Source organism: Onthophagus taurus, chromosome 1 (genome assembly GCF_036711975.1).
Source record: "Onthophagus taurus isolate NC chromosome 1, IU_Otau_3.0, whole genome shotgun sequence".
Taxonomy (NCBI): Eukaryota; Metazoa; Arthropoda; class Insecta; order Coleoptera; family Scarabaeidae; genus Onthophagus; species Onthophagus taurus.
In genome coordinates, this window is record NC_091966.1 from 5,935,482 (window position 1) to 5,952,006 (window position 16,525).

A 16,525-nucleotide genomic window follows, 5' to 3' on the forward strand; every position below is an offset into this window, starting at 1 on the left:
ATAACCTCATTTTTCGTATTGTAATCTTCATTATCGGCCAGTCTATACCGTAATATAATTTATAAAAAGAATTGTAGATGGCAGTTTATTTTAAATTAATTATTCAAATCAAAATACAACAAAATTGTAGATATAAAATTTAGTGATAATATAATCTCATTCCATTACTATAATATAATGTTATTCGTGTTTATTTGTTTATCCTTCGCTTATCTTTCGATCATTTCACCGTAGTTTTTGACAGCTACAGAAGTTGTATTTTTATAAGGCACATGGTTTTTAAGTTTTTGTTACTTTTTTTTAAACAAAATCTTTTTATTAAATAAAATTTTTATTTATTATTAAAAATTTTTAAAATATAACATTAAGTGTTTAAATTCTTTTAAATAGAATTGAAAATAAAGACGATATAACCTCATTTTATTTATTGTAATCTTCTTTATCGGCCAGTCTATACCCTAATATAATTTATAAAGAGGATTCCAGATGGCAGTTTGTTTTAAATTAATTATTCAAATAAAAATACAACTAAATTATAAATACAAAATTTAGTAATCATATAATGTCATTCCATTGCTAATCTAATTATTCGTGTTTTAAATCTATTTATCCTTCTCCTATCTTTCGATCATTTCACCGTATTTTTTGACAGGTACAGAAGTTGTATTTTTATGAGACACGCGGTTTTTAAGTTTTTGTTACTTTTTTTTTAAACAAAATCTTTTTATTAAATAAAATTGTTATTTATTATTAAAAATTATTAAAACATAACATTTAGGGCTTAAATTCTTTAAAATAAAATTGATAATAAAGATGATATAACCTCGCTTTTCTCATTGTAATCTTTATTATCGGTCAGTTTATCCACTAATATAATTTATAAAACGGATTGTAGATGGCAGTTTGGTTTATATTAATTATTCAAATAAAAATACAACAAAATTATAAATATAAAATTTAATGATAATATAATGTCATCCGTTTACTATTTTTTTTAAATAATATAATGTTATTCATGTTTAATATCTGTTTATCCTCTTCTTATCTTTCGATCATTCCATCGTGGTTTTTGACAGGTACAGAAGTTACAGTGACGTACAAAAGTCTACGTAAATTATGAGGTTCTTATAAAACAATAAGAGAATAGAAAATTAGTATTACAATGTGATTAGAGATACATACTCATTCAGAAATAAAGAAACATAAAATAATCGCTCTATAGCTACATAATAAAAATTCAACAAACAATGTAAAAACTACCACGACAAAAGTGCCATTTAATTTTTTTATTATATTATTGGTATCTTAAGTAAATTGTTAGTGACAAATTCATTTTGCTCTTAAAAATGAACGAATGCACTTAGAGACATGAACCAAATAAACAAAATGTAGGGAACAAATGGTTCTTAACAAAAATTATAATTTTGAAACCATTTATCCACTAAATTATTCAACAGGGTGTTTTAAAATTAGGATCCTAGAACGACGTTGCAATTAACCTGTATACCGACTAAATGACCAGCATTTAACAAAAGGCTGGATATTGAAAATGAAATTAGACATTTTTATCTACAGTTTGTTGAAAAAATCATGAAAATTGAACGAAAAATAAAAAAGTTATCACATTTCAAACTTTACCAAATATTAGCTTATTGCGTTTTTTTTGCACCTGAGTGTAGTTTTCGAGATAGCCTATTCGGACATCGAATTTGAACCATCCTGTACATATCAAATTATGTAGATATAGGCTCTTGTTTTCCTCTCGCCAAATTCTTACTCGTCCAGTTGATATTTTTATATTGAGTTTAGTCTCATCTGTGATAATTACCATTTTCCAGAAATTAAAATGCTTATTTTGGCATTTTGACTTTTAAAACCAACTTTTTAATAAAATTTCGCGCCGTTGAAGTTTAACACGTATACCTAAGAGCTGTTCAAGAGTGTTGTAGCCAGTACCATACCACTTAGAGTAAGATGCTTAGGGATTTGACGATATAATTTCAACAATTTTCATAATAATTCAACTGAATTTGAAGTTTTTTGAAAAAACAATCAAAATGGGAACAAAAAACGATTAAAAATCTTGTATAACAGCAGTTATTTACACAAAAATTAATAAAATGCTCTTTCGCGTACAGTTGTATAAGTAAATCACCAAAAATATTTGAAATTTGTACTATCATAAGCTACCATTCTTGAGTAATCCATGATTTTCTAATTTTGGGTGTTCAAATATTAATTAATGAATATTAAATTTTGATTACTGTATATATTTTTATGAAGCAGTTGGTTTTAAAGTTAAAAAAAACAACTTAATCATCAAAAAAATGTATTAAGATGTCCCAAAACTAAAATATTTATTTCCAATCTTACATTCCAATCTATCGACTATAATATACCAATAATCTTCGGGATAATCACTCATTACACTTAATAATTGATCATTTAATTCAGGTAAAATCTGTTTGATGTTTTCTTCTTGATCTCCAAGACACCATGCTATACTCATATGAAACTTTTTTTCCTAAAATAAAAAACTAATATGATTACTTAAAAGGTTAATAAATTCAAAAAATAATCTTGCCTCATAAAATTTAGGTAATCTAAATTCATTTAAACATTTATCTAAAATTTCAACCAATTTTGCTAAGGTATCATATCCTGTTTTAACTACAAATCCTATAAAGGTTCTTGTTCGATCTTCATTACAATAAACTTCCAATGAATCAAACATTATTAAAAAACTAAAATCTTGTTTTGAATTATAATATTTCCACATATAACTCAAATTTACCGTTTCATTAAGCCCAAATTGTCTTTTAAGGTTGTTACAAATGATTCAATCCAATGATATCTTAACACAACAACTTTAGTTAAACTTATATGAAAATCACTTGTTGATTTAATATCGGGTATATGTTCATCAATTAATTTTATTATGTGTTGAATACCTTCATTTGGTTCACCTAATTATTAAAAAAATTAATCAGTATCTGGTTAATAACAAGGTAATTAAACATACAAGAAATATAAACATAAGTAGCCCAAGAATCTCGTTCATGTGGAAACGAACGAATTCTACCATCATGAATAGATGGATCATCAAGATGATTATCGATTTCCTTAGTACTAATTATTGATGGTAAAAATAACCTAAAATTAATAATGTTTGATTAAGAAGCATTTTGTGGTCTAAAACACCTACTTCTTTGTAGATTCATTTTCTTCATCCTCTTTATAACTACGTTTTGTGGACACTCTACCAAAAGGAACTTCTTCATCTGATGAATTATCACCATAATCTTGTAATAATGACAACGCACCTTTATGAGTTTCCATGGTGCAACTAAAAATTAAAACATTATTATTAATATAATGAGAAAATTTAAGTTTTTAGTTTTTATAAATGTCAAATTAAAGTTAGGTTAAAATACAGATTTCTGTAATTTAAACATTTTCATTTGCAACCAATTAATTTATTAGTAAATAAATAAATATTAATAAAGACAAATCAAGTATTAATTAATTTCTTAAATTTGATGAATTGAATTTTAATTTTGGGCTTTAAAAATCTTTTTTAGTTCCGTTACTTTGTATTTTTTTGTTTAACATAACCTATAAAAATTGAAACATAACCTACATTTGCGTTAGGTCAAAATGTTTTTTAATTGCATTTATTAGTTTTTGTATAAGTATAAATATAATATAAGTCCGTATTTACCCGTATATAAGTGTTTTTTGATATTTTCGTTAAATTATAGACAATATTTTCCTAATAAAATTAAGGCAAAATGAATGGATTTAAAATAACTGTAAATTTGGTTGAATTTTTCAACGATCACCGCCGGTTTTGTCGAATGTTCGTTAATTTAAACAGGATGGAAACGATTAATGATTTACAAGAGCACATCGCTAAAACGTTTAACTTGAACAATTTTTATTTGATGGCTGAGAAGCAGTTTTTACCTGGCACGGAAAGTATTCAAATATTAAATGTTAACGATTGCATTTCGTAAGTGTGATAAAATTAATATTTTTGACGTTTTTATATAATGTTTTATTGTTAGGGTTGCTCCTTTACCACAAAATTCGAATACAGTTACAAAAAAGCCTTGCCCACAACAACAATTAGAAGAAAACAATAATAGTTCGAGTGAAAATGAAGCAATTGAAAATGGAAAGAATAAACGAAGAAAAAAGAATAAAGAGAAAGTGTATCCTAACAAAAAATTAAAAAATTCTTTTACTGTTTCAAATGAACGTCTTTGGGGGAGTACTCCGATAGAAAATAATGAACAACCCAATAATGATGAGAACGTAACAAAGAAAACAAGTAAAAGAAATAAAACTTTGAAGAGAACAAATTTAACAACAAAAATAGATGGTGGGAAAGTGGATGATGATGTTGATGAGAATGGTACTCATAATTCTGTTAAGGATAAAGTTGAATATTTTGAAAAACACACTGATGTAATAAATCTAAATCAATCCCAGGAAAATGAAAAAGACATTGCACCAGAAACTGTTAATATTTCTGATGTTATGAAAAATCACAAACTTTTTGTAAAACCTAATGATTCATTAAAATTAATTTCCACAAAATTACCACAACAACAAAATGTAATCAAAAATATTGTTGTTTGTACATCAAAAGAAACAAGCGGATTTGAATCTATTGAACCTTCAACAGATTCAATTAAAACAACTGGTAAAGAAGAAAATGATATTAATACATTAAAAGATTCCAATCAAAAAGATACAAAAGTTAATATTATACAAGACATTGTTATACCACAGGAGTTAATTGAAATAACTGATAATTCTGTGAATGTTGAAGTAATGGAAGTTGAAAATTCAACAATATCAGATACAACTGAATGTCTATCTATATCTAGCATCATCCAAGAAAATGTAGTGAAACGTAAAAGAGTTAGAACCCGTAAAAGGAAATTAAAGAATGTTCAACCAGAAGAGAAAACAAATTTTAAAACAAATTTTAATTTTAAAATCAATTTACCTAAACCTTCACCAAGCATTCATATTAAATTTGATGATGATGGAAATATGAAGAATTTGAAAAATGTTGGCAATCAATCGAACAAATATGAAGAAAGTGAACAAGTTATTGTTGTTGATTTGAGTACTAAAGTCTCTGAAAATGATGATGTGGAGTATGTTCCAAATGAAAACGAAATTGAAATGGGTAAACATGATCAAATTAATGATCAAGCGATTATAAAAACAGAAATGGAATTGTTAGAACTCCTTCCTGAAATGATTGAAAAGTATCCTTTGTTGCAAGAGGAAAGTTTACAAGAAGGAAATGTTATTGCATTTAAGGTAAACAAATTTGGATTAAGTTAATAAATTTAAATTATTACTTGTTTTTTTTTGTAGTTATTAAAATTAGGAGATTTTCTTATTCCTGATATGACTAATTATATTATTGGGAAAATTATGGGTGTTAATAATGATGGTAAAGACGTTGTTATTAATGTTATAGGTAAGAAAGTTTTGAATTTATATCAGAAATAAGTTATTACAACTTTTTATATATAATGATATAGAGGTAATTCAAATTTGAAACCACCATTGGGATCTCAGAAACCATAAGAGATACAGAAATGGTTAAATCGGGGCAAAGTTGCGTATCTTACAGCTCATCATTTTGCAACTAAGTTTTTGGATCTAGCCGTTTTAGTTTTTAAAATATGGCCGAAAAACAAAAAAATTACTTTTTCGTTTTTTGCCTATAACTTCTTTATTTTTCGTTTTTTTGTGAATCTGAAAAAACATTCTTAAGGCAACTTTTTATGAAAAATGTCATGACACAACTAGAAATTTTCTGCAACGTTTCGTTTTCGTGAAACTATCATCAGGTTTATTTTTTCTTATCAACGCCACGTTTGATTTTGACACCAAAAAATAGGATAATTAATTCTGATTTCAATGATATGTCACACATTAAATTAACATGTATTTCATTTAAAAAAACATTGAATTATTCAAAAAAAAAAAACGAATATCTTATTAGGAGGCTGCAACTTGTGCCCTAAGATTTCCATTTAATTTTTAGTTGTGTCATGACATTTTTCATAAAAAGTTGCCTTAGGAATGTTTTTTCATATTCATGAAAGCGAAAAAGTAATTTTTTTGTTTTTCGGCCATATTTTAAAAACGAAAACGGCTACATCCAAAACCTTTGTTGAAAAATGATGAGCTCAACCATTTCTGTATCTCTTATGGTTTCTGAGATGCCAATGGTGGGGGTAGAATTTGAATTACCCTGAATATGATCGCTTCATACATATGAAAACGGTCGGTTATCTCCTAAAGTAAGATAGCTGGAAAAGCCTTTTAAAAGCCTTGGTTTTTTAAAATCCGTTACAATAAAAACAAATTAAGTATACAGGGTCAGTTAAAAAGTGATGACGAAACAAAGTTAAGTTTTCTTTAATGGAACACCTTTCAATTCATGTCGAAATTCTAAACAACATTTCAGACGTTCTACATATCAGAAATAAAAGCACCAAATGGTATCTATTGCAATCTGTAAAGTATGAAATAGTTTTTGAAGTAGGATTATTAAAATGTATTGGAAGGTAACGTTTTGCCATCATGTTTAACCTTTTGTTTTCTTGAATCTGATCCATATCCGACTAAGTCTCTATGTTGGTTCATATTGAATTGCAATAAACCTGATGTATCAAGCATGCACCTACACCTTAGTAACCAGAAATCTCAGAAAGGGTTTTATAAATTCAATAACAAAGAGCCAAATGAGTGCAAAGATTATGTTGTACAAATGTTGAATCTGGCACTGCTAGCACTCCTCAAACCGAACACGTAAATTAGCCATTTCAGTGCGGATATTGTGCTTTAATTGGAGGTATAAGAAGATGAGATGTTACATTTCCCAGGAAATGTTGACTGACATCCTCAAGTGATTGGTTTGAATGGTCGTAAGTGGCTCCATCTTGTTTAATCATGTGTCCAAATCGAAACCTTAAAACTCCTGCAGATGTGGAACCAAAAAGTTTCTTAGCGTGTCGCAATACCGTTCCCAGTTTACCGTAAGTGCTCGTCCTCGCTGGGGTTCAAAACAATAAGGTCCAATGATGCCTTCATCAGACATGGCAACACAATAACTTTTTGACTATGTAATGATCGTTCATGTTTCTGTCTTGAATTTTCGTTGGCCCAGTAGCGTCAGTTTTCGAACGTTGGGTGACGTTGAAGCATTTCATTTGTAAAATTTAGTCGGTGACGATAATCAATAATGTTCAGAAGTTGAACAAATTGGATTTTAAAGCTATAAGATGTAAGTTTTACTTCAGAATCTTGTACAACGACTATTTTTTTAATTTTTAATTCATTTAAAAAATTGTAAGAATTGAATTATATATTTTTTTGCTTTAAGAGATTGTTATCAAATATTTGACTTTATAACATTTCTAAGGAAAATATATAAAAGTAAGTATTAAAATATAAATAATTTTGACCCAACACTTTTTGAATTTTGATTGACTTACGACTTTTGGTCGAACAAATTATAATACATATGACTTCTTTGTCAATAAATGCAAGATATTGAAAAAATAGCCGATTGCTGTTATTAATATATCTTATATTATGTTATACAATAAAAAAATTCAAATAAATTTGTTGTTAACAAAAACGTCAAAAGTAATGTTATTTAATTAAAATATTGCATAGATATTTTATAAATCTACATCCTCATTCTCACTTTCTTCGATATCTGGATCAATATTTGGCACATTATCAATTGGTAAGTTTTTGCAAAAATCATGAAATTGTGTATGGATAAAGGGCAAGAGAGAAAGTAAATCTTTTTTTTTTACTTTGGCTTATAGGTATTAGTCCTTTATAACAAGGTATTAATTTAAATTTTTTTTCTGTACAAGTTCGACGTTCAAAATTCACTATTTGAAAAGATGTATCATTCAGAGATTTCGTGATGTAAATTTTCTTGGAATCAAATTGCTGGAATCGAAGCCATTTAGTTTCTTTCCATACAAATTTTTCTTCAGTTGTTGTAATTTTAGAAGCAACTGGGCAAAGGGGCCTTTTAATAAAGATGAAAATTCATAAAAATCTTCACTTTGCATTTCGACAACTTCAAACACTTTTTTTTTCCAGCGTTTCGTACTAACTGATACAATTATATCGCATCCATTATATGGATGCGATATTATATCTATATATATTAGATTATATTATAGATTATATCTATATATATAGCGTGTCTGTACTTCTGTTCTCAATTTAGACATATAATACCTGAATGCATTTAGTTGTCAGTATTAACTAGTATTAACTTCTCCACTAAGTTAATTTCCTGCACTCTTTTGGCAATAACATCTCATCATCGAGTCGTATAGTTTTCATTATTTTAATTTTGTCGAACTGCACCAACTAGATTTCCGCGGCTCTCCCACAATGTTGTTTGCCGCCCTATAGATTTCTATGTGCGTTAGTTCTAGACGACATCTAGAACAACTGTTGCAACATCCCTGGAGTTTCCGGTTTACAAATACGAAAAAGAATTTACACAAAGTTATAGGGGGATAACCTGTGTATCATTCATCGCATTTCCCAGATCTTAATCTTATAGAGTATGTGGAAACACCGTTACAGAATGGGCATACCAAGGACCATTTAAACCCAAGAGGATCCAAAAAAACCTTAAGGGAAAAATCGCCGTAAATCTCTCTATATATATCAAAAAATCTTGTGAAATCCATGCCAAGGAGATTAAGTGTGGACAAGAAATCCAATAATTATCAAACCAAATATTAAAAGTTAATATTATATTACTTATTATGCTTAAATTCAGTTATGATGTGTTCTTTTTTTTTTTTCCACACATTGATATTAAGTACTCCACATTCACGACCTTATGTTATGATATACCAATATTATGAATGCGAAATGTTACAACTTAATTAATGTTGCTAATTTTAGTATTTATTAATTTAAAAAATTAATATGTAATTCTGGTCTTTAGTAATACTTTCGTGATGTTTTAGGTGGTTTGGAAGAAGCTAAGACTGCAGCAGAATCTTTATGTGAAGGCGATGAATTTATCGATGTTACAGAAACAACGCGAAAATACGAAAAGAGACATTTATTATGTGCTCGATTAATTTCTAAACATGCCACTTAAATTTCAGATATTATTCATTTGATTATCTATAATATACGAATATATTTATGATAAAAAAGGTTTATCTGCGCAAAATACGTTGCGAATCTATTAATACATAGTTATGTATACATTTTCTGCATGTAAATTATTCATTTAATAAACTAGTTAATTAAATGTTAGGACAAAAGTAGTCGCATCTGTACACATTTGAAAGTCCCTTTGAAATCCTTGAAATTAAAAGATCCGCCGTTACTCATTTTTAATGTTAATTATTATTATTGTTTTAAAGGACTGAAGATTTTATCGCCATCTATAAATGAAAATGTGTGTAAATAAGAATATTCGATTCCTGTAATATCGACTTTAATTAAGGATGTGAATCTTTTTTAAAAGATGCCGCAATGAGAATCGAAAAAATTTTGGAAAAGAAAGTTATTTGAAATATTTTGATAATAATTTTGGATTACTCCAATAATTATCACGCTGTAAGTGAAGAATGTATTTAATTTTATTTTGCATATTTGATTTTAATTATATATAATATAAATATTTTAATTTTACATTTGAATAGATTTGTGATGTAACTAATTCGATGTGGGTAAGGTAGTGGTTGTTTCCTCGAAGGACTTTTTGACAGGGCAAATCAGAGCCCGGTTGAGTGGCGCACCAATTAAATATTTGAGCGGCTTCGGGGGTGGCTCAATCGGGCGGCATCGCGGGTCAAGCAACCAAGGTTAATAATTGACGGGAACGGCTTTTAACACCCGGCAACCGGCTACTCTTTTATTCAAGAGTAGGGCCGCCCGATGCCAAAACGTAACCCGCTAGGATATCTGACACCTAGACAACCGAAACAGAGTGATTAGGAATCCGTCACTGTACTGCGACAGCTTCTACACTCGAAATCTTAACATCTTCACTAAAGTGCATGTCAACCTAGATTTATAAACCGATCGAAGATATTCGTTAATTAATTAACAAAGAAAATACATTTTGAATCCGAATTTGAAATGGTTTTGAGACATCTTTTGGGATTGCTGGTTAGAGATCTTCCTATTCGAAATTCGTCCGTACATACATACATACATGGTTCAAGTTGCATATTTGATGTCGATCTTTGGCAAGTCGTCGCCTTCGGCCGCCTGAGGCCCATAACTCATATCGAAAAGTCGTATATCAGGGCAATCGGGAGGCTCGGGACGCCTCCGAGCGCTTAAATTTTTGATGTGGTGCCCCGCAGATCGCCATCTGCAAAAGGCACGTCCGCGGAAATTTAAAATTTATCTGTGGACGCGTTTAAATTTCGTACAAAACACCCTCGAGATACCCAAACCAACACTTTCGGTCGAGTTACACTTGAACGTTTTAATAAAGAAATACGTCTCTTAGGGTGTCTTAGTTAACAAATTGGTTTCTTCTGGGCTCTACTTCTTATTAACAAGATTGATTCTACCGATTCTTTCCTTAATAACGTCGTTATTTACCACAAAACGACGCTAATAGGACTTTACGTGATTCACGTGACTATTACCTTTACTTAAGCACTTATTTAATCTTAACCTACATGGATTATTAGAATATAACAACAGGTTGAATGTAATGATTCTGAAGGGATGCAAAAGAAAAATAGAATAGATAGAGGAAAAAGAAAAAGCATAGTATTTTATGGGGCAATTCGGTTGGGGCACGGCCCTTATCCATTCGTAAAGTTATGGGCATTAAAAGCAGGGCATTGTTCACTGACGTCGACGGTGTTGGTGGAGTCTGAGGCGCGAAGAAGTCGGCCGTAAAGGGGCCACGCGCCCGCTTAAGTTATTACTCGAGCCGGTTTCGCTTATTAAAGGAGAACATTACGCCTCGGTCCGCGCCACTCGTAAACCATCTTTCTTTACTACCGCCCTCGGAAGAATTCTTTTTCCCCGCTCCCCTACCCATCCCGAACGTGTGCACCAACACAATGGAGACGCGTTATGGCCACACAGTAGGAGAATTGAAATTACCCATAAGAGGGTAAATATATTTACTAAAACACGATGGTATTCTACTTAAATAATATATTATTGTAATTTTTTTAATATTTGTGTATCTAGATGAACACTATGATGTCGATGAAACCGTAACAAAAAAGAAAATTAAGAAAAATAGATGTTTAAAGGTTTAGATTGGTTCTATTCGAAAGTTAAAGAGGCGATGAAGCGCCTATTAAGAAGTTTAACTCGACGAGTGAGTGAAAGCCGAAAGATGGCATGCAATATGCATGGCCTCCAGCCGGTTCTTCTTCTCCTCCGTCCGAATACCGATGCGACCGCTTGCATTATTCACCTTCAGGCCGCTGCCGTCGCCTTGAACCACCCCATCTCCCCGAACGCTCTCCGGAAGCAAGCCCCCAAGTCTCCGATTACGGGGAGCCCTCTTTTGCTTTAGCTTTCGTTTTTGCCGCCTCCGTCAACGTTTCTCTCTTTGCCAAATGGACCCGAGATCTACTTATATTTTCGCCGGTCGACCGCTTTTGAGTACGTTTTGAGTACTTTTGAGCACGTCTTGACAGATTTTCCACTGGGAATCAAGTCACAAAAGTAAGAAAAAAAAAGATATCCACATATTCTCCACGGGGACTTCTAAGGAGAGGTGTATAATCTAGAAAAGAAATGGAATTCTTAATACAGTAAAATCTCGATATATCCCTGCAGTTTCGTTTTAATGTTTAAAGTGAGTATATATTAAAATTTATTTAATACAAATTGTCCTAAACGATAAACGATGATTTATATAAATATTTTGGATAGTCTAGCTAGTGGAGACAGTGATTAGAAAATGTCTTATTGCTAGAACAAAATTAAGTTATAATACAGCATCATACTCAAGAGACGTTGTAAAGCTGGAAATGGAAAAAGCTCTGGTAATATGGATGGAGGATATGTCTCAAAAACGAATATAAGTTTTTGCGTCAACTTATCTCTATACTATCTAGCAGATGGCATTAAGAATCTACAACCAGATTAAAGAAATAGAACGATAAACGTCAGCCCAGAAAAGAACCAAACTTGAATTTTCTACAAATACAGGTGTTTTTTAAAAAGACACGCCCTGTATTCTATAAAGATTAAGGATGAAATTGGATCTGCAGATGATCTGGTAGCTAAAAAATTTTGTGCAAAATTAGCTAAAATAATTGAAAATCTGGATTAAGTATTTGATGCGGATAAAATAGGTATTTTATGGAAATGTATGCCAAGTAGATCATACGTAGCTAAAACCACGGTTCATGAAAGGTGTAAATTTAGACACTTTACCAGTTTACTGGACATCTAATAAAAAAGCTTTGGTTCGGCTCTATATGAACGATAAAGGCGTTGAATTTAAGGTTTTGTTGATACAACCATTATTAAGTAAAGTATTATGTAAAGCAAACATTTCGATACATTTTGGATCAATTAATGAATGATAAAAATTCAACAATTATTGATGTATGAAAGAAATTTTCTAAATGATGCATCAAAAATGCTGGATTAGCACTCTCCGTCGTCCAATCGTCAACTTTGAACGCATGTTGGAGATCCCTTTGGTTAGAATGTGTAAAAAATAAAGCTCATGCGCCTTCCAATACGGTTTAATATTCTAACATAACAGCGTTAGGTCATTAAATAGGCAGAGAAGGATTTAATGATACTACGATTCTGCAGATATTGATGAATTACTAGTGGATAAAGCGCTAGAGGGTTTCTGGGGTAGTGGTAGTGCTTGCAACTCATAAAGTAAGTAAAGTTACAATAAATAATATTTTATTATTTAAATTATTTTAATTAGCTGGTTATGGATAAAAAACGATTTATCGATCATAGAAACATGGGGTTGATGAAACATGGGGTATCATTTCCTAAGAGAGGTCAATGGACAGATTGCTGAATGTAAAAAAATGTTTGAGGGAAATAAAGTGTATTGGTGGATCAACTAGTGGTTTTCATACCCATTTGAAAACAATTGAAGTGAAGAAAAGATGTGAACCCACTACCAGCGACACTGATAGTCAAATTATTTCCAAGAAATCAAAAGTGATTACCAGCTATTTCAAAAACTCATTTCTTATCTTTATTATCTCTCAAGACATCAGAGAAGGTTTACGAGCAAGAGGATTCGCAAACATTCCAAAAACTTCAACCACAATACGGAATGCGGTTCACGTCCACTCTGAGAAAATTAAAGATAAAATAACTTCTAAATATGTAGTATAGAAATATGTAGTTTAAAGTCTAAAGGTACATGATTCAGTATAACATTCGATGAGTGAACTTCACTTCGTAACCGTCGATACATTAATATTAATGTGGACTCTAATGAAGGATTATTTAAGAATATCAGGTTAGGACGTATAATTGGTTCAGTACCAGCCGAAAAATGTTTATCATTAGTTGAAGAACAGTTAGCAACTTTTGGTTTCAAAATAAATGAAGACATAGATAGCTCACATCAGTTATGATTAGCTCATGGTAAAAATTTAGCCATAACAGATGTTTAATATATGGCCAAAAGTACAAATGAAAATGTAGAAAATGGGAAAGTCGAAGGAGAAAGTAGAAATGATGATGATATAGTTGAACAAGAATATAACGATTCCGATGATGAAGTATCCATATACCCTATGGATGGTGTCAGCATAGCTTTTGTTACTTTGTTCGTTTCAAGTTTTATAGTACAATAAATAAAATTTGCGTTTTCACTAGCATTACTTGTAATGCCGTATACCAGTGATGTGTTGTGTTGTGCCAATGCGTCTGGTGCCTATAAACTGAAACTGACTGTGATAGGAGTCAAAAAACTCACGTGCTTTTAAAAATATGAATATACACTCTCCCAGTTCATTACTACAACTAAGAAGCTGCTTGAATAACTTGTGGCATATTCTAAGGTTGGTTTCATAAGAAGTTTATTCTCGAAGTAAAGTAGTATTTGAAGAAGGAAAAGTTGCCTCAAAAGGCCCTTCTTCTTCTGGACAATTCTCGCTCTCACCCAATGAAGCAATTCTAAGGTCTGCCGATGGAAATTTCTTTGTTCTTTTCTTTCCACCTAATGTTACATCAATTGCATAACCAATGGATCAGGGTGTCATTGAGACAATGAAACGCATTTACCGGAAAGAATTAACGATGAATTTGTTGGATGCAGTTGACCTGATGAAATTTTGATCAAATTTTCAAAGTGGAAAATGCTTGGAGTGCACTGAAAGATACGAGTATTAAAAAGCTTTTTACAATATCATGACACTGGAGGAAGATGAAAGCATTGTCTTAGCATCTGGTGAGGAAGAAACAACTAAAACAATGACGATATAGTTGAAGGAGATTTTGGGTCAACCTAGTACAACGCAGCCTTATTCATCCGAAAATCAGAGTGGAGACGAAGAAATTGATAACATGATATTAGTCAAGCGAGTAACGAACCGGGAAGCTGAAGAAGCTGCGAAATGTGCAATGCAATGCAACTCATACCAAAATGACAGACTTTTTGAAAGAATAACTTACGTAGAATACATAAATATTGTAATCATAACCGATTACAGATAATTTGGTCATTTTTGATTGTCGTATTGATCGTAGAGGAGTTTATGAACAATTGTAAAATAATGTTAGCTACTCTACACTAGTGAATTTCGATACATTTTATTGTTCTTTAATGTTCTAATCCTAAGATATCACTTGTAAAGTCGATACGAAGTAATTTTAAAAATTATCGATCAGATAACCTCAATTTAAATTTTTCAAAATTATTTATTTAAATCTTTATCTACCTGGTTCAAACCTATTGAAAACGATAACCTTAACTTAGTTGACAAAGAAAATAATCAATATTTGTATGGAATAACGAAATTTAGATGAAAATTTACAAAATTAATTTGAACATATTGGAAAATTTATCGTTGAAATCAGAAGAAAATGAATAGATATTTGAAAAGTGATTTAAAAGAGCATCAAAATTACGAAATATCATGCATAATTATAAATAATTTTAAATTTTTTAAATAATAATTTGACAAATTGAATTAGAGATATTTCAAATGTCAAGGTTGGTAACATTGGAAAAACTAACGTACAAATTTCAAACCGATGAATTTAACCAATCAGGAGACGTTATTTGAAAATTTAACATTTGAAAAACGGAATTTATCAACAACAATGGTGGTTTCTGTTGTGTGAAGAAACACACGCATTTTTTTTGCTCTCCAAAAAATAGATTAAATCAACGTTTAACGAGTGTAAAAAAAAAAGATATCCGTTCCTGTCCTACCACTGAAGAAAACAATCGATCCTGTTCCTATCGAAGAAACTAATTTGGTCCCGTATTTGAAAAATCCGTTCCTGTTCACAACCATCGAAGAAATCAATTGGTTCCGTTCCTGGCTAAATCACTCTTCCGGTGAAGAGAAAGATTGGTTCCCAATCCTGAATCCAACTGTTCCTGTCACGAAGAAAATATTATCCTGAGTTTGACCTCCGAAGTTTTCATAAAAACAAACTGGCTAAGTTATTTTTTTTTAATAATTTATTGTTTTGTTGATTCAAAAATTTAAAAAAAAAACTCGTCTTACCTTCAATATGAAAAGTTTTCTTGATAAGTTCACTATAAAATTTTGAGGTTAGATTATTTCCCTAATTAATTTAATTTTTCACGAGTTTTAAAAACCGTAACAATATCCGAGTTGATAAATATTGCTTCGTATCAACTAATTTAGAGAATTTGTTTCTTATGTTCAGTAAATTCTGTTAATTTTGTCGACAACATTTCACCTTAAGTTTCACGTGTTTGTCTGGACCGTCTGGATAGTGTTGTCAGAACCTGCTTTTGACCCTGAGATATTATTCGACAATTATATTTGAATATTTAAACTTTTCAATTTAATAAAAATCAATTTATTATTAAAACTTAGTAATGTCCAGTAAGAGGGGCCATTTTCCGACCAAACTTGGAAAATAAGTACAATATGTTCTAACAATAAGTTATGTTAGTAAAGTTCTGTTTTTATTCTGTGCTGTGGAGTACGAATCGGTGTTCTACTGTAGTTAAATATACTATAGACTTAAAAATATTTTGTTCGTTATATCCGAATTCCGTTATATGGAGCTTTTATTGTATTAGTTAATTTAGTTACTCTAGTTTTTACTTAATTTATTTCTTAGTTTATCTTGGTTTTAGTTGATCAACTACATAGCATCTGTGATTAGCAAACAGTGAGTTGGGTGCGTTAACTGTACTAATAATAAACAGAGCCTCGAGCAATTTCCAGGCCTGGCTTAATCAGTGAACGAATACCCCGCGAGAGATCGGCCACGAACGACACAAGGTTGCCTCCGGCGATCGTAC

General features: G+C 30.7%; 2 protein-coding genes and 1 long non-coding RNA gene across 3 annotated transcripts; 1 reads left to right on the top strand and 2 right to left on the bottom strand.

Annotated features, from left to right (window-relative positions):
* Positions 1 to 2,312: 2,312 nt before the first annotated feature.
* LOC111414771 (U6 snRNA phosphodiesterase 1) lies at positions 2,313 to 3,427 on the bottom strand. Its single transcript, XM_023046214.2, has 5 exons — positions 3,206 to 3,427; positions 3,023 to 3,153; positions 2,795 to 2,966; positions 2,585 to 2,744; positions 2,313 to 2,524 (listed from the first exon to the last, which is right to left on the bottom strand). Exons 1-5 carry the CDS (start codon positions 3,337 to 3,339, stop codon positions 2,333 to 2,335), a joined length of 789 nt encoding a protein of 262 aa, XP_022901982.2. The 5' UTR covers positions 3,340 to 3,427; the 3' UTR covers positions 2,313 to 2,332.
* Positions 3,428 to 3,608: 181 nt separating this feature from the next.
* On the top strand, positions 3,609 to 9,343 carry LOC111414775 (coilin). The gene is made up of 4 exons (XM_023046220.2): positions 3,609 to 4,012; positions 4,068 to 5,340; positions 5,398 to 5,503; positions 9,051 to 9,343. Exons 1-4 carry the CDS (start codon positions 3,792 to 3,794, stop codon positions 9,185 to 9,187), a joined length of 1,737 nt encoding a protein of 578 aa, XP_022901988.2. The 5' UTR covers positions 3,609 to 3,791; the 3' UTR covers positions 9,188 to 9,343.
* Positions 9,344 to 9,661: 318 nt separating this feature from the next.
* Positions 9,662 to 15,818, bottom strand: LOC111414776 (uncharacterized). The gene is made up of 3 exons (XR_002706302.2): positions 15,753 to 15,818; positions 15,452 to 15,622; positions 9,662 to 11,806 (listed from the first exon to the last, which is right to left on the bottom strand). It is a non-coding gene; the product is annotated as an uncharacterized lncRNA (long non-coding RNA).
* Positions 15,819 to 16,525: the final 707 nt, after the last annotated feature.